The sequence below is a fragment of the Panthera uncia genome, chromosome D4, assembly GCF_023721935.1.
Source record: "Panthera uncia isolate 11264 chromosome D4, Puncia_PCG_1.0, whole genome shotgun sequence".
Classification (NCBI taxonomy): domain Eukaryota; kingdom Metazoa; phylum Chordata; class Mammalia; order Carnivora; family Felidae; genus Panthera; species Panthera uncia.
Window position 1 is genome coordinate 18,598,315 of NC_064807.1, and position 18,896 is coordinate 18,617,210.

At 44.9% G+C, this 18,896-nt stretch overlaps 1 protein-coding gene across 1 annotated transcript in view; it reads right to left on the minus strand.

Annotated features, from left to right (window-relative positions):
* The window catches only part of GNA14 (G protein subunit alpha 14), a 200,653-nt gene extending 182,156 nt beyond the window's left edge, over window positions 1–18,497 (minus strand). Inside the window, exon 1 of the mRNA XM_049634016.1 lies at window positions 17,816–18,497. Coding sequence (XP_049489973.1) covers window positions 17,816–17,939 — 124 coding nt within the window. The 5' untranslated portion in view covers window positions 17,940–18,497. The remainder of the gene's footprint in view (window positions 1–17,815) is intronic.
* Between the last annotated feature and the right edge of the window lie 399 nt (window positions 18,498–18,896).

Below are 18,896 nucleotides of genomic sequence, written 5' to 3' on the forward strand. Positions count from 1 at the left end.
TAACTTAGCCACATGACCACACCTAACAGCAGGCAAGCTGAGAAACAACAGTCTTTACCTGGGTGTCCATGGCCCAGATAAAACTTCTCGTATTACAGAAGGAGGAAAAACACATATTCAGAAAACTGCCAGCGGCCTCTGCTACAAGTATGCCACTTTTCAAGTTGGTAACAAAAATTCAACTCAGTAAATTTCAAAGATCTAATTGGTTTTATTAACCAACTCATGAACTGAACAGCATCACATCTGATAAATAGAACAAAGTTCCAAAGGGCTACATAAAAGGTTTTTAAAAGGTAGAAAGAGAGGGAAAAGGAAATTATTAGCAAAGAATCTGTTGCTTTAGGCGAAGTTGCCTAAAAGGGGAATGGAAGGGGTCGATCAGTGCATTTCCCAGTGCTGACCAGGAAATTCTCACGTTAACCAACATGGACTGGTTAAAGGTTACAGATCTAGAGGTACTGAAACTGCAATTAGGTTAGGTATTAAGTCTTGGTTTACAGACTTGGGGCCTTAACCTCAGTGACGTCATTTTGGGCCTGTGGTTTTCTTTTTAAGAGAGTAAAAAAAAAAAAAAATTTTTTTTTAATATCGACAGTATCCACCTCTGTGCATAAATCTAAAAGCTTAAGAAACAAGTAAGATGCATGCATAGATCATTTGTTCCAGAACGTCAGCTCATAGTCCAGTGTCAGTACGTAATGGAGTTCGTTAGTCTAAAAGTAAAAGTTTAAAACGGACCAATAGTCATAGGCTTATTCCATATAAGATGCTATCTTCGGGGCGCCTGGGTGGCTCAGTCGGTGAAGCGTCCGACTTCAGCTCAGGTCATGATCTCACAGTTCGTGAGTTAAAGCCCCACGTCGGGCTCTGTGCTGACAGCTCAGAGCCTGGAACCTGCTTCAGATTCTGTGTCTCTTTCTCGCTCTCTGCCCCTCACCCACTTGGGCTCTGTCTCTCTCTCTCAAAAATAAATGTAAAAAAAAAATTAGAATACTATCTTCTACTAAGAATAAGCCTTTTCCACTTTTTGTGGTTAAAATAGCCCTTTTTTTATGTGAGAATGTTGATACCACATGGCTAATTATTTGTTTAGCAAATGTTTCTGGAACACCCAGGCACTATACGAAATGCTCAAGATTCAGTGATTCCGGTAGTCCCTCCACCCCACAAAATTTAGAGACTATAAGGAAAGACCCATTGTAAATACACTATCAGAAACAGTTTCAAACCAGGATGAGCATGATTTTAAAAAAGAAACACGGAGGAGGTCTGAAAGATGGCAGAATAGGAGAATCCTGACCTTACCTCATCCCAAGGACACTTTAAGACAACAGCTCCATTCGTACAACTAATTCTGAAAACAGCCAGAAGACTGGCAGAACAGACCTTGCACAGTTAATTGTGGAGACGAGGCCACACTGAAGAGGATAGGAGGGGCAGAGACTCTGCTGGGAACTAAACCCCCAGTTAGACGGATTCCAAGTGCGAGGGTCATTTCAAGTACAGACAAGGGAGAGGATCAGGCCCACCCCAGGCACCCCATGCACAGCGGACACACACTGGGAACGCAAATCCCCCTAACATTTGGCTTTGAAAACCTGTGGGGTTTAACTTTGTGAGCTTTTAAAAACCAGTGGGGCTTAACTTCAGGTACTTTTAAAATCAGCGTGTTTAGCTCCAGGAGAGCCAGAGGGCAATCAGAAACTGGGTCCCTGCCCTTAAAGAACCAGCGTAATAAGTAACTCCGCTGAGACACAGCTCACAAGCCACAGTTTGAAAAGTGCCTGGGGTATATGTGAAGGAGATTTGTTCACTAACCTCAGAATGTGCCCCAGAGGTGCAGAGATCCTCAAGAGACTTCTCTAAGAACAAAAAGTGCTAGTGGGCACCCTTTCCCTTCCCCTCCCCAAGCCTAAATAGCTAGACACTTGCAGGAACCCGCATAAACACTCTCCGCGCATCTTGCTCAGACTGTGTGCTTGGTGCCGCATTCTTCTGCAGCCCTGACCATCCAACCCCCCCCCCCCCCAACTGCCACACATTCCCCCAAAGCAGCTCCTGCCCCAATATACCTCGCAAACAGCCCTGGAAGGGACTGCCACCACTCCCAAGTGCCTACCACCCTACGGGGACAGGGACATAACCATACACCAACATGCCAGCAGTTCCAGCAGCCAAGCCTTTTAGCTGGCAGTGCAGGGAGAGTGCCCCATGCACTGGGATGGTAGGACTCCATCCCAGGCTAATATCTTGGATGACTGCCATGCCACCACCAACTCAAGTAGCTCCGGGGGCCACACACAGAGTACCCTACCGCCCAGTGTGCACACAACAGACAGAGAATGCAGGCAGGTAGCCCAATTGCCAACACCACTGGCCCGCAGGCCTAACATGGCCAAAGACAGGCTCCTCCAAGCACAGGGACCAAACCTGCCTGGTGCATGCAGAGCAGGCCAAGCAGGTCACTGCTGCGGACTGGGCCAAAGGCAAACACTGCTCAGCCCCAACAGCAGAGTGCCCACAACCCACATAGCAGACAGCCCTGGAGCACGTGGTTCTGGTGACCAGGGCACCCTGTACACAGGGCACCACAGGACCTCTTCCATCATAAGGCTGCTACTTTCAAGATCTGTAGATGTTGTTGACCTTCGTAACACATAGCAATAAACACAGAGACAAAATCAGGAGACAGAGGAATATGTACCCAATAAAGAATAGGATAAAAGAAGCCCAGCAAAAGAGCTGAATGAAACAAAGGTAAGTAATATGCCTGATTTTAAAAAGTCAGAGTCATGCTTATAAAGACACTCACTGGACTTAAGAGTGGAGGATCTCAGTGAGGTTTCCTTTTTTTTTTTTTTTATTCATTATTATTTTTAATTTACATCCAAGTTAGTTAGCATATAGTGCAATAGTGATTTCAGGGGTAGATTTAGCCCATCCCTCCTCTCACAACCCCTCCAGTAACCCTGTTTGTTCTCCATATTTAAGGAGTCTGTTTTGTCCCCCTCCCTGTTTTTATATTATTTTTGCTTCTCCTCCCCTATGTTCAACTGTTTTGTCTCTTAAAGTCTTCATAGGAGTTAAGTCATATGATTTCTGTCTTTCTCTAATTTCACTTAGCATAATACCCTCTAGTTTCATCCACATAGTTGCAAACGGCAAGATTTCATTCTTTTTGATTGCCCAGTAATCTTCCATTGTACATATATACACACCACATCTTCATCCATTTATCCATCAATGGACATTTGGGCTCTTTCCATACTTTGGCTATTGTTGATAGTGCTGCTATAAACACTGGGGTTCATGTGCCCCTCTGAAATAGCATACCTATAGCCCTTGGATAAATACCTAGTAGTGCAATTGCTGGGTCGTAGGATAGTTCTATTTTTAGCTTTTTGAGGAACCTCCATACTGTTTTCCAGAGTGGCTGCACCAGTTTGCATCCCCATTAGCAGTGCAAAAGAGATACTCTTTCTCCACAGCTTCACCAGTATCTGTTGATGCTGGAGTTGTTAATGTTAGCCATTCTGACAGGTGTGAGGTGGGATCTCATTGTGGTTTTTATTTGTATTTCCCTGGTGATGAGTGATGTTGAGCATCTTTTCATGTATTAGTTGGCCATCTGGAGGTCTTCTTTTGAGAAGTGTCTGTTCAGGTATTTTGCCCATTTCTTCACTGTAATATTTGGTTTTTGGGTGTTGAATTTGTTAAGTTCTTTATAGATTTTGGATACTAACCTTTACCTGTTATGTCGTTTGCAGAGATCTTCTCCCATTCCATCGGTTGCCTTTTAGTTTTGCTGATTGTTTCCTTTGCTGTGCAGAAGCTTTTTATTTTGATGAGGTCCCAGTAGTTCATTTTTGCTTTTGTTTCCCTTGCCTCCAGAGACGTGTTGAGTAAGAAGTTGCTGCGGGCAAGATCAATGAGGTTTTTGCCTGCTTTGTCCTCGAGGATTTTGATGGCTTCCTGTCTCACATTGAGGTCTTTCATTCAGTTTGAGTTTATTTTTGTGTATGGTGTAAGAAAGTGGTCCAGGTTCATTCTTCTGCATGTCGCTGTCCAGTTTTCCCAGCACCCCTTGCTGAAGAGACTGTCTTTATTCCATTGGATATTCTTTCCTGTTTTGTCAAAGATTAGTGGGCCATACTTTGTGGGTCCATTTCTGGGTTCTCTATTCTGTTCCATTGATCTGAGTGCCTGTTTTTATGCCAGTATCAGTGAGGCTTTCAACTCAACTTCAAAGTTAAAAAAAAAAAGGGGGGGGTGGCACCTGGGTGGCTCAGTCAGTTAAGCATCCAACTTTGGCTCAGGTTACAGTCTCACATTTCATGGGTTTAAGCCCCACATCAAGCTCTGTGCTGACAGCTCAGAGTGTGGAGTCTGCTTCAAATTCTTGATTTCCCTCTCTGCCTCTCCCCAGCTCGTGCTCTCTCTCAAAAATAAATAAAAACATTTTAAAAAAAAGGAACCAGTCAGAGATGAAGAACTTAGTAATTGAAATTTTAAAATACACTAGAGGGAATCGTAAGCACATTAGAAGATGCAGAAGAATGGATCAGCAATTTGGAAGACAGGGTAATGGAACACTAGCCTAACAGCCAAAAATAAATAAAAAATAGGAATCCATTAAGGCAACTCAGCAACATCATCAAGAATAATATTTGCATCATAGAGATCCCAAAAGGAGAAGAGAGAAAAAGGGGCAGAAAATGTATTTAAAGAATTAATAGCTAAAAATATCCATAATTTAGGCAACAAAACAGGCATCCAGATCCAGGAAGCACAGAAAGCCTTTAATATTAATCCAAGGAGATGCACACCAATACATGTAGTAATTAAAATTGCAAGAAGTAATGATCAATAGAATTTGAGTAGCAGCAAAAGCAAACAGTTACATACAAGGGAAACCCCCTTCAGCTCTCGGCATATTAACCAGCAGAAATTCTGTAGGCCAGAGGGAGTAGCAGGATATATTCAAAGTGCTGAAAGGAAAAAAACTGCATCCAAGAAAACTTTATCTGGCAAGGCTCTCATTTACAATAGAAGGACAGCAAGAGTTTCCCAGCCAAACAAAAGGTAAAAGAGTTCAACACCAATAAACCAGACTTTTAAGAAATTAAAAATTTTTTTAAATATATTTTCTTTAGACAGACAGATGGAGGGAGTGGGGCAGAGAAGAAGAAGACAGAATCCGAAGCAGGCTCCAGGCTCTGAGCTGTCCACACAGAGCCCAATGCAGGGCTCAAACTCACAAACCATGAGATTATGACCTGAGCCAAAATCAGACGCTCCGCTAACTGAGCCAGCCAGGTGTCCCAGGACTTTTAAGAAGTTTTAAAGGAAACCCTTTAAGTGGAAAGAAAAGGCCATAAGAGGAAGTAGGAAAATCATGAAAAAAATATTTCACAAGTAAAGGCAAACATGATAAAGGTAGATTAATCACTTATAAAACCAGTATTGAGTTTAACTCAGAAGCATTAAAAATCAATTCTGTCTACAAAAATCGGTCAAGGAACTCACAAAATAAAAGGACGTAAAAATAGGACAAACAGAAAACAGGGCAAGGGAGTAAAGATTTCAGCACTTCAGTGCTTTCAGAATGGGTTCAAATTTAAGTGACCATCAGCTATCAACTGCTGTATCTGAAGATGTTATGTATGACTCCAACAGTAACCACAAGTGAGAAACCTGTAATAGATACATGAAAAAATAAAGAGTAATGAATTCAAAGCTAACACTAAAGACAATCATCAAACCACAAAGGAAGAGAGCAAGAAAGGAACTACAAAAACAACCACAAAACAAGTATGTAACAAAATAGAAGTACATGTCTATCAATAATGAATTTTAATGTAAATGGACTAAATGCTCCAATCAAAAAATATAAGGTGACTGAATGGATAAGAAAGCAAGGCTCATTTATATGCTACTCACAGGAGACTCACTTCAGACCTAAAGACACATGCAGATTCAAACTGAAGAGGTAGAAAAACATTTATCATGCAAATGAAAACAAGAAAGCTGGCTAACAATACTTTGACAAAATAGGCTTTAAAACAAAAACTGTAGCCAGAAGCAGAGAGGATACTACATAATGATAAAAGGAAAAACCCAACAAAAGAGTGTAACAGTTTTAAGTATCTATGCACCCAATATGGGAGGTACCTAGCATTGGTGGTATAGTGGTGAGCATAACTGCCTTCCAGTATCACAACACCTAAACACATAAAGCAACTATTAGCAGACAAAAAGTTATCAACAGTTATACAATAGTAGAGGACTTTAATACCCTAACATCAATGGATAGACCATCCAGACAGAAGATCAACAAGTAAACAGTACTTTTGAATGACGCATTAGACCAGATGGACGTAACAGATCTATATACAACACTCCATCTAAAAATAACGGAATATACATTCTTTTGAAATGCAAATGGAACACTCCCCAGGATAGATCATGTTAGGCCACAGAACAAGTTTCAACAAATTCAACAAGATTGAAATCTTATCGTGCATCTTTTCCAACCACAAAAGGTATGAAACTAGAAGTCAATTATAAGAAAAAAATCTCCAAAGAACACAAGTACATGGAGTCTAAATAACATTCTACTGAACAATGAATGGGTAAACCAAGAAATCGAAGAGAAAAAAAAAAAAAAGATAGAGACTAATGAAAATGAAAACACAACAGTCTAAATCTGGGATGCAGCAAAAGAAGTTCTAGAGGGAAGTTTTTAACAATACAGGTCTACCTCAAGAAACAAGAAAAATCTCAAAAAACCCAGAACGGGCTATGGAAGAATTTTCTGGGGGAACTTAATTTGGATCAGAGTCAGAGAAGGCTTCCAGGAGGAAGAGATATTTAAGAAGCATTCTGAAAATTAGTAGAAGTTAGCTGGAAGACTTTTAGGTATTCATGTTGGAGGCAGATAGATCAGCATGAGCAGAGGCCTAAGGAGGATGAGTTTGGCCCAATGAATTTCCTAAAAGAAAGCCCTACAGCCAAGAATGAGTGATCACAGGGAATAACGGCACAGAGGTGGGAAGGGACAGGATAGACCGTCTCACACACCATGCACAGATTTTAGATTTGCACCCAAGGGCAATGAGAAGACCCTAAAAAGACTTTGAGCAAGAAAACAGCAATCCAATTTCCATTTTTACAAGGTCACTCTGACTGCAGTGTGGAGAATGGACTCTAGGGAGAGGTTAGTGAATTCAGAGGAGAGATAGGACAAAGAGAATTCTAAGAAATAGGTACAGTAGAGATTTGGCCTCCTGGAGTAGATTTTTGGTGATACATTGACTCTGGGAAACAGGAGCAAGACTGTGATTAAGAACCAGGGCTCTAGGGGTGCCTGGGTGGCTCAGTCTGTTGAGCGTCTGACTTCGGTTCAGGTCATGATCTTGTGATTTGTGAGTTCGAGCCCCGCGTCGGGCTCTGTGCTGACAGCTAGGAGCCTGGAGCCTGCTTCGGATTCTGTGTCTCCTCCTCTCTCCACCCCTCCCCTGCTCATGCTCTGTGTCTCAATAATAAATGTTAAAAAAAATTTTAAAAAGTTAAACAAAAAAAACCAGGGCTCTAGAGTCAAATTGCCTGGATTCAAAATTCTGCCCTGGCTGGCAACCTCTCTTTAGGGCCTCAGTTCCCTCATCTGTAGAATGGAAAGGATAATACTAAGTGTACCGCAAATGGTGAGGAATAAATGAGATCATTCAAGTGCCCAGACAGAGAATTGGATGGATAAATGTTACTGTTTTATTATTCTAATTTCCATTTCTAGTGTTAAGTGTAGCAGAAAATTCAACACTCTGTGGATTCTGTCTTGAGCACCTGAGGGGCCAGTGGTCCCAATAATGGAGACAAAGATAGGTAGAATTGGATCAATCAGGGAGAGAAGGGAAGACCTTTCAGTTTTGTTCAAGCAGTTCCATTTTTGGTATGTTAAGAAATGAGTTGTTAACTCTGTCTGATGTCACTTTTTAAATGGTTTTGTAGATGAATATGCTATAGTATTTTTAACACTCTCAAACATGGCAAGTTTTTTTCTTTTAGTGAATAGTACTATTCTGTTAACCTTCTCCAATTTTTTATAACCAACTCAAAATCCTAAAATCTACAAGCCACTGATTTTAATAACACCAATTACAAAGATTTACATCAACAAATACAAATATACACGGAGTACATCCTGTTTGTCACTTTAAACATCCCCACTCTGTGCAATAGAAGATGATGATTTCTATTAGCTGCACAGAAAAAGGTCAATTTCCTACAAAATTTGATCAGGCTATGGTATGGCTCCAAACTCACCAAACTAGGTCTCATGCTGCACAACATTTAGGTCTTAATAATGACTGATTCTCTTTTTAGATCTTCCAAATTTCTTATCCATAAAATTAAGTAGGAGATGAGCCTCTAAAATCATGAGGCCTAACTCCTCAATTTTTATAGAGACAGACCTACCACAAATTTAGAAAAGTTACATGAAAAAGATGAGGAGTTAGAATTTTTTTCAAATTAGTTCAGAACGAAGCAATAAAGACTAATGAATTTCTCAACTATGATTCCAGTTACGTATCAAAATCTTATGTATGATTACTAGGAAAACTCTTTATGGAAATACAAGGAATTTATTTTCCAGGTAGCATTTCACTTCTACGACCTGGGCTCAATTTTCATATTTTGACACCACTAATCTAGGCATAAACCTTCAACAGAAATAGATAGCTAACATATTGGACATGTTAAAAAAAAAAATCAATTCTGAAATTATCTACACCTTGCTCTTCTGGAAGACCCAACCCATGACAGTCTTCCTTTCATGAATGTTCCTAAAGTAGCCCAAACAATAGAGACCTCTAGCTTCTATATGGAATTCTTCATACTAACCATCTGCTAGTTCATGGAGACAAAGAGACACACCTATTCATTCAGCCAATATTTAAGCTAAGGTCTATCCTCAGCAGGGCAGGGGTGGGGGCTGAGGTCAGTAAGTGGTGAATAAAACCCTCAAGGAGTTCAAGGTCTCATATAAAACTCTTCCCAGACTCAAGCATTTGCCTGGATGTGGCCCATCCACCATCACTCAGACACTGTCACCACAGTTGGTTGGTTGCTCCCATTTTTTTCTTAACCTTCTTTATATAGAACAGCCCCACTAATCCAGGACACAATTTTTTCAAGTTTTACTTGAAATAGAGCCCAGTAGACTGATGGCAATACACAGAGGTTTCTTCTCTAATTTCAGCACTTAAACTGGTTTCATGAAATTCTATTCTATGTCAATAATTGGAGTAGTTTCGCTTATTTTAAATTTGTACTATCTGGGAGCCAGCGGGGTCGGGGGGGGGGGGAGGATGAATACCTTGATTCCAAGTTTTATTGCCACAGAAATGAACATTTTTAAGGTCGAGACGCTTTTGCATTGATGTGAGCATTTATTAAGGTGTTTGCTTTCCTGAAAAGCTGTTTTCAAATCAATAGCATGTCTTACAATCAATGTTGCCTTAGAAACGAAGAAATCCAACAAGAGGACTCACACTGACTTCATGAAAAAAAAAAAAAAAAAAAAAGGAGTTGGCAATGAATACTGGACTCCTAGTCTTGGCTTACTGCCAATTAGTTACCAGTTACTGAGCCCCATGACATATGCCAAGCCCCTTCACTCCTCTGGACCTTCTCTACTCCATTCACAAAATCGAAGTTTGCACTTTCTTAAACTCTGTGGTAAGAGAGGAGCTTAAGCTTTTCCATTCAGTAGCATGCTGATACACTTATGAGATACAATTCTATATAAATTAGACAATGATGTTGCCCATGATTTATCACTTTTGTTAATTGCATATTGCTTGGTAATGCAATTAGCTTGTATTTCCCTATTACATAGTAGCCAAGCAACAGAAATATTTGGGGAATGAGTTACTCAAAATGAAGGTGTTATTCACAGCAGATTCAAGAGAACAGTAGCATGGCTAACCCATCTGTGGGTCATTGACAATGAGCCAACAATACAGAATACACCATTCAGGCAAAATAAACAAAGATAAAGGTTTTCTCTTCCTATTTATTTTTTAAGACTACAAAGTAGAACTCATCCATTACTTAACATTTTTTTTTAAGACAAAGTTTATCACCCTTTATTTCCCTTGGATGGAAATACCAGCCAATGTTCCATGTGATTTTTCAAAGAGAAGACAGATATATGGCAGCTCTTACTAGAATAGGCTTCCTGTACACCACTTTCCATGACACAAAGTAACTACTTAATGGTTATTAGCCATAAGGCCACTGCAGTTTATAGGAACATAGCTTTTGGAGTAGTATATAAAAGTACAAGAGTGCATACAAATGCAAACACTTGTTTTTATAAGGACTCTTACTGAGGTAAATGTAAATGTGTGCTTTCTCTTTGCCTGCCAACCAGGCACATGGGGACAAATGCTAAATATCCCTACTAATTACCTAGCTCAGACTCTGAACACCCTTCATAAAGTTGAGGAGAGAGAGGTTTATTCGACTGCAAGCAACAAATCATTCCCTAGGCAGGTCAGTCCCGGGGACCTCCTGGATATTTGCTGAAAAATAAGGTTATCGGCCTTAGACCCTAGAGGTACGGTAAGAGGCTGCCCAGTCCTGAAGGCCAGACCAATCCTGTTCTCACATCTGAGCATGTATCAGGATCAACTGGAGGGATTAATATACAGATTGCGGGGCCGCTACTGAAGTTGATCAGAGGACCACAATGGAGACTCAGAGTTCGCATTTCTCATGAGTTTTCAGGAGGTGCTGAAAACAGGAGCACAGGTCTGTGCTCCTGGGAACAGACTTTGAGAACCATTGGTATAAAATATTTGCTAACAGAATTGGAAAGATATCAAGGGTCACCTGACCCACACCTTTCATTTTACTGTTGAGGACCCTGAGGTTGAGAGGTAATGTCTTCTTCATGGTTACATATCCCATACTCAGAGACACCCCCTCCCACCAAAAAAAAAAAAAAAAGAAAAAAAGCAATTCAAGTTTCCAAAGTCTTAAGACACTGCTCATTTCATAGTTTTAAGTTATGGCAACTTATCAGGACCCTGTTCTCTTAGAAGAGTCATCAGCAGAGCCTTCTTGCTGTTGACCGTCCTACCAAGAACTGCATGTCAGTTCTACCAGTGACCTTGTAGTGGTAGGCAAGAGGCCTCAGCCCAGACAGGGTGCTGACAGCCCAACGGGAACTACTTGCCTAGATTTTAAACCCAGGAAGCATGGCTCCAGAAAACATGTCCTTACCATCCTGCCATGCTGCCTGCCCTCCCCCAGTTCCCCGGCAGCTGAGCACAAACAGATGGCCTGAGATTTTGCAAGGTGACACACAAGACAGGAAGTGGTCACAGATGATTTGCAGCACTGCTGTGAAGTGTCCACTGCAGCCTCAACTGCCACCCGGGTGGAATCGTCCCTGGCTGTGTGCTTGGCAGTGTAGGCTGCTACCAGTGTCAAAACTCCCTTGGATCGTGCCCTTTGGCTGAGCCTGCTCTCCAATTCCCATCGGTCCTGTGAGTTTCCTGCTTTCCCTCCAATAAATCATTCTTCTACTTAAACGGTCTGCAACCAAGAACACTGGCTGACAGGACAACCCATTAATTTACCCGTCAGCAGAGAGCCAATTGATCCTAATCAAAATCAGGGCTCCCACAAAGCCTCCTGCAGTGCCTTCCACCTTCAGAGCCCTTGGATTTCTGCTGGTACCCTTCGATTCCTTCCACAGTTTTTGCAGCAAGGGCTGCTTGACCCCCAGGGAGCCCCACCCCAGGCCATCAGCACTCAGATCACAGAGCACATGTTGATTTATAGCAACCACCCAGAAACGGTTGACCCAGGAATGCGCCCTAATGCCCCACCAAGACTTGAGGTTCTCACAGGGGCAAGTAAGGCTCAGAGAGCTATCAAGCTTGGAAGGCAATGGAGCCAACCCATGCTGATTGCTGTGTCCCCGAGAAGGGTTCTTTCCCAGTCTTTATTCTTCAAATCTTTCCATTTCATGAAAAGTCCTGGTGATAATTCTTCCACTCAAGTCCCCTTTTTGCCTGGATTTCAATTTTTGTCTTTAGTAATACCTTTGCTACAGATTCACTAAAAACCCCTCTCTGCCTTCTCAATCTAGCTACCCTCCTCCCTGCAACCCCACACATGGGGGTCCTTACAACAAAACTTTTGTAATTCAAGTACAACTGGAAGAGAAAAAGGTTTTATTGACCACAAGGCATCTTTTAAGGGAAAAAAGAAAAAAAAAAAAACACCTTGTGGGGTAAGGCTTTTTTTTTTTTTAACATTGCTTTTTTCGCCCAACTCTACTGTCAAGTTTTTCCCTTCTTTATCTGCTCACAGCATTACAGCCTCAAGATGTTCATCCTCTAACTCCATGCCTTTAGGAATGGGATTCTTCAGATATGTACATAATGGTGAGCGATGTGAATTGGAAACTAGCTTTGTTTCTAGTGCCCTCAACATCTGAAAAGACAAAGCGCCGTTCTCCACCCAAAGTAATTGAGCCCCTGTAGAATAATGGCTGAATACCCAACTGGGAAGGTCGTCAACTGGAGGTCCAGGCTCCTCTTTATGCCAGAGATTAAGAGTTGGGGGGTGGGGGGTGGAAACCATGATGGGCCATGTTGCAGCAACGTAAGAACCAGCTTGAAGGTGGTCTCATTGCACAAATTGGGTACAATCTGAGTGTCAAAATAATTAAGTACAGTAATGAAGTAAAAACCAGTGAGGGATTCAGGAGTATGTATTAATAATGAATAGGGACAAAAGGAAGGCTTTTACAGTAACATGTGCAGTGCCAACTGGTCAATGTGGAGAGAGTGCTGGATTTAGAAAATCATTTTGTAGCCATCGTGGTGTATACATCCTGGTGTATACATCGTGGTATACAGGGATATATGGTGAGGAGCAGGATATTTGCCTGGCCTTAAAAAGCATCTCCCCCCAAAACTGGTAGACAATAGACAATGTGCAACATCTTGAAAAAGTGACTGAATGTAACATCACCGTGGGGCAGATGGAGATGGTGTGCCTCCACCGAGGACCTTCAGAGAATGCAACATCACATATCCAGAGTTCCATACTGGATATAAATTATACCTCAGTATTGCTTATTTGTAAAGGTACAAAAAGTACCTTTCATAGTCCATGGTTTGAAAAGGTTCTGCATTAGTTTAGAGGCGAAACGAATACTCTGCTTGTATCCATGATACAGCAGTCCCCTGAAGACCTCTGAAGAGACCATCTCTACCCACAATGGACAAAAGCCAGAGATAAAGTCACTTTCCTCCATTCGGAAGCACATTACAGGACAAAAAAACAAAAACAAAAACAAAAACGAAGTATTTTTACAGTAACATCTATTTGGCAGTTTAGAGAATGTTCACATAAAGGGCTAAAATAAAACACAAAAACTGAACGAAATCTTGCCTCCAAGGACCCCTTCGTATCATCCCACATCCTAAGAACACTGTTACTTTTCTCCAAAGTTTCTCTTCATAGTGGGGAGAAGTTTCTATGTGTCCTGCACAAGTCCACACATGGGCAGTCATCAGTACCTTAACCTCCCCGTTTCTTACGGCCCTATCCACATGATCCCCCCGGCCAGAAGATCCCCCTTCATGCACTGCCTGTACCACCTTTTATTCTCTATTAAGCATTTATGACAATCCTCCCAACAGTTACTTGCAAACAAACACCTCCAACTTAGCACTTAGAAATGATCTCCAGCATGTGGGAAAATGTTAGTTTGAACCGAGGGAAGAGTAAGGAACATGGGCATACTTAACCGTTTCACTCCTTTGCTTCTTCAGAGCCAGAAAAGTCACTTTCTACTGAGGCAACCACCCTCCCTCCACCCTTTCCTCTAACAGACTTCCAGCCTATGAACGTGATCATTAGTCTCCAAATGATATTTTGTTATAACCAATGCAATAAAATTTTAGGGGACTCAGATTTTCACCCGTTTTGGTGTAAGTACGAAGATAGACCCTGAAATCAGCTTATGGTTCAGAAAGTAAGGGAAACTCAAAGCCAAACATTACCGTGAAAGCACTACCAGGACATTTTGGGTCAACTGCTATGCAACCTGCAACCGATCGACTAAAATAGAAAGTGACACCTCACTGGTGGCAAAAAAAAGTGCTCAAAAATGGAGTGAAGGCAGCAGAAATTTGACCACTGCCAGACAAACCCAAGAGAAGTTAGTCTACGGCTAAGAAAGGGTACAGCCAGGGTTTGAACCCAGGTGGTCTGGCCTCAGCGCTTAGATTTGCAGTCCCTATGCCAGCCTAAGTTGAATACCAATTCCCCAGCACACATGCCTCCCAGACAGCTCCCACACGAAGGTCTACATCCAAAATTGAGTGTTTCCAGAGACTGACGGCTTAAGTCTTAACAATTTACTAAGCCTCGTCTAATATTTAAAAAAAAATAAATAAATAAAAGATCCCATTTCTCCCCCTTAATTGCCGTTGTCCAGACACTTTCTTCCTGTACTTAGTATCATCAGGATTCTTATTAGAACTCCTTTCAGTCCTACTTTTATCTGAAGAGCTGATAAGGAATCTCTCCTACTAAACTCAACCATCTTCTTTATTCCCCCCATCTCCTTCAGCTAAGAGTATCACACTGACATTTTGCAATTACTAGCCCTAACCAGGCAGCAGCTTTTAGCTTTCCCGGCTGACAGGAATCTAGGCTTTTATTATAAATGCAAACAGGATACGCCTCTATTGAATGCACTTCGGAAACCTCCTCAAATCATTTTGTTGAAAAAGCATGCTTCCTTGTCACCGAGTTGGTGGCTTTTCAGGTCATTCCATACTCCACACAGGGTCCTCCACTCCCATCGGCAAAGTGGGGGTTTCACCTGAGGCATCTGAGGCGTGGGTTATGTAATGAGAGACTCCGATCAATTCTTCAAACTGCACAGCTAAAGACAAATCAACATACACCAGGTCCTGATTCCTGTGTTTTTTTAAAAGCTTTTTTAAAGTTTATTTGTTGTGTGTGTGCACGCATGAGAGTGTTTGTGTGTGTGTGTGTGTGTGTGTGTGTGTGTGTGAGAGAGAGAGAGACACAGAGAGACAGACACAGAGACAGAGAGACAGACAAAGAGAGACAGAGACACAGACACAGAGACACACACTGAGAGAGACAGAGAGAATCCCACACAGACTCTGAACGGTGATCATGGAGCCCAACCCAGGGCTCCATCTCACAAACTGAGATCATGACCTGCACTGAAATCGAGTTGTACGCTTAACCAGCTGAGCCACCCAGGGGCCCCTAATTTCAGTATCCGTGAAGTCCTTTCCTCCTCCTGGATCTGTGGAGTCATTTCCTCCTCAATACCTGAGGCTCCTGCCCAGGCCTGAAGTCGATCCGGACTAAAAGCTTTCTCCATTTTGATCTAACTAGACCAACTTTTCTTTCCTTGAAGCTTTCCAGGAGGGTGACTCCTTGTATTCAAAGTTAATAAACTGGTGGGAGAGAGGATTCCTGTCTGAAAGGGATGAAATAGAAGAAATGGAAGTGTGCCCTGCTCCCTTGAAGAAACCAGAGGTTTTTGAAGTCCCTCCTTGGGGTTCCTGACAGCTCTATGTGGTTTGGAAACTATTTCTAGTGGTTTCTAAGTAACTAGCACGGAGCCAATATGCTAGTCACAGCTGGACACAATGAAAATGGGGATCTTGGGAGGTCAGGCAGTGCCTGGAGGGTGCAGGAAGATGGGGCAAAGGCAGGGGGAGGCAAAGAAGATATTCTAGTCACTAGTATTAAACTTGACCTCCAGGGCAAACAACTTCCCTACAATATTTTTACCCCAGTTTGAGTGCAAACGCAAGCATCTTACTACACCCCCCCCCCAAAAAAAAAAAACACAAGGCTTGATGCCAATGCAGTATGGCTCAGTGTACTGCTCAAATCGTCATAGGAAACTCCTGGTATGTTCCAGACATGGTGCTTCATACACGGACACAAATCAACATACTTCACACCATGAAAGATGGGTCAGACTTCCCTTGAAAAGAAGCCTGTGGCCAAAACCAGGTGAGCGCCTATCAGTCTGTGGGGCCTGAGGCAAGGGTACAAATGGAGGCCCAAGTATTTACTTTAAAGAGGTCATCAAGCTAGCCCACTGTCACGCAATCCTCCTCCCTTAACAAATGGAGCTTTTTAACAACCTGAAAGGCCAGGTACTATTTACAATTGCAGATCCCTGGGAGTTCCGGGCCAGACATGAAACAGCCCTGCCTATGGACACAAGCTCTTCCCTCCCCCACCCAGGCTCCCTCTCCCCCCAGGGAGGCCTGGGGGGTGGGGGTGGGGGTGGGGTGGGGGGGGCACACCTGTAGACCCTCAACCCACATTTCCAAGCTCTTCCATCACCCCAGCACAGCTGCCCTTGGGCATTCCTTAGGGATGGGGTCTGCCCCCCCCCCCACACTTGCGGAGGCTGTGGAAGCTGGCTTGGGGCCTTTGGGCACGGAATTCCGATGTGAGTATGGGAGTGGGGTGGGGGGTGGCAACGAGTCTCCTGGTGGGGCAGCCCACTCCGTAGGCAGACACCAAGCCCACTGGGGAGGGGTACAGCCTAGTGAAGGCCAGACACCCCTACATAAACTCTGAACTCCAGGGAGTAAGTACAAAAGGCTTCCTTTGCCCAGGCCCAAAGGCGATACGGACTAAAAGCTTTCTCCATTTTATGGTAACTAGACCAACTTTTCTTTTCTTGAAGCTTTCCCACAGGGTGACTCCTTGTATTCAAACATCAACTGGTGTGAGAGGATTCCTGTCTGAAAGGAATGAAAGAGTCGAAATGCTTCCAACTCTCTAGAAAGATCTCACGGCTACTATCCTCATCTGAAAGAAAATGTCAATACTCCTCAAGCAGCCAATGGATTGCACAGGGCTCTGGAACAAAAATCAGAAAAGGTGGGCTCCACAAATTGGGCAAACCTTAGCATTTTCTTTTCTGTTTTTGAACGTTAAGAACCAGAGGAGTAACTAGTCGCTGCAGCTGGGGCAGCCCATTCCAAACTCCAGGAAGGGGCGCAGGCTGAGGGAAACCCAACAAGGGAGGTTTGGGCCTGCTGCGTGCAAACAGGCCTGGCCAAAGGGGGTCACCGAAGGGAGGCAATTGTCATCACAGTAGGGTGAGTGGCTAGAGCCTGCACATCACCCCCGTTACTGACCTGGTATCTGCTTTGTCTTTTCTCAAAGCAAGTTTCCCAATTTTCCGGGCCTCCATAGTTAATTCTCCAGGATGGGGATGTTATTACCCGCCCGCATTATGGCCCAGTGTCGCGGTGACAACTTAGCACAGTCCGCACTCGGTGAGCACTCACTCACCCGTACTTAAAACCGGGAGCACAGCGGCCAGAGCGCAACCCAAAGCGGTACAGGAGGCAGTTCCCCACCACCTACCCCGACATCCAAGAAAAGGCTCTGAAGCAGCTGTGCGCGCCGGGGGCAGCAGAGTGGGGTGAAGGCAGTGTTAGGGAGGGGGGCCAACAAAGCAAACCCTGGTCAAATGCTAGGTCTCACCCGTTTTGGGGTAGGGAAAGGGTGCCTTTGAAAGTCGCCCAACTGGAGGTGCGAAGGACAGGTGCCGGCCACCGAGCCCCCCCGCGGTGGGGGCGGGCAGGAAGGAGCCACGCTGCACCCCTCTGGCTCCAGGCCCGGAGGGGATCTGAGAGAGGGGAGCGGCCGGGAGGGAGGAAAACGCTCGGCGAGCGGGGGTCCGGGAGTCGCAGTCACTCACCCAACAGCAGCAGCTTGAACTCGCGGCGCGCGTCCTTCTTGTCCCGGCGAAGCTGCCGCTCGATTTCGGCGCTGATGCGCTGCGACTCCTTCTCCTCCGCGGACAGGCAGCAGCAGCCGGCCATGGCGCGCGCTGCACCCGACGGCGCGACGCGGTCCCGAGAGCCCCGGTTCTCCGCCGGCCGCTCGCCCGGCCGAGCCGCGACAGGCACCCGGGTTCGGAGAGAAAAGGACGAGACCGCTTTGACTTAGGGCAGTACGAGGCCTGGCCTTCGCAGGCTCAGTCCGCTCCTCGAGGGTCGATGCCGAGGCGGGGGCGAATTCGGAGCGCCAGGAACTTGAGGGGATCCCCGCAGCTCCGGGCGCACCAGCCCCACACTCGTCCCGGGGGAGGAGGAGGGCTCGCGGAGAGGATGGGCGTACGGCCCGCACCCGGAAGATGCGCGCGCCCCTTAGCCCAGGAGGCGGACACCAGGTCCGGGGGCGCAGACCGCGCGGGAAAAGTTGGGGCGTCGGTGCCCGGGGGGGGGGGGGGGGAGAATGGGATCTCCGCGTCCCGGTAGGGTCCCAGGCAGGCGACAGGCACGGCGTCGGTTGGAGGCAAAGGGCCTAGCTCGCCCTTGCCTGGAAAGTTCGGAAAGTGACCGCAGATTAAGACCGAGCTCAAGGGTTTCTGCTGGCGCTGGTGGCTCTAAGTGGCAGGAGGAGGCGGAGCGTCTCGGACCTGCAGCCCTGGCGCCCGCCCCAGTAGGCCTTCGGGGCACGCCAAGCCGTAGGCGCCTGGGGGGCGAGAGGAACCAGTCAGGAGCTGGGGCGCACGGGCCGGGCGTCTGGGGTTCCAGGGAGCAGCTCCCACACCTGCCTCGGTGGCCGTGAAGTCCTTGCACCCGGAGGGCCGCCTGCCGAGGTTGCGGGAACCAGCGCGCTCCGGCCCCAGGGCCCTGCTTCTTACCCAGATACGGGTTCCGACAGGTGAGCGCGTTTCGCCCGCTTCAGCCTCAACTCCTCCCAGCTGCAGGAAGAGGAGAACCGAGCCGGGCGTCCGCCGCGGGAAGCCTCGCGCCTGGGGCGAGGTTGAACTC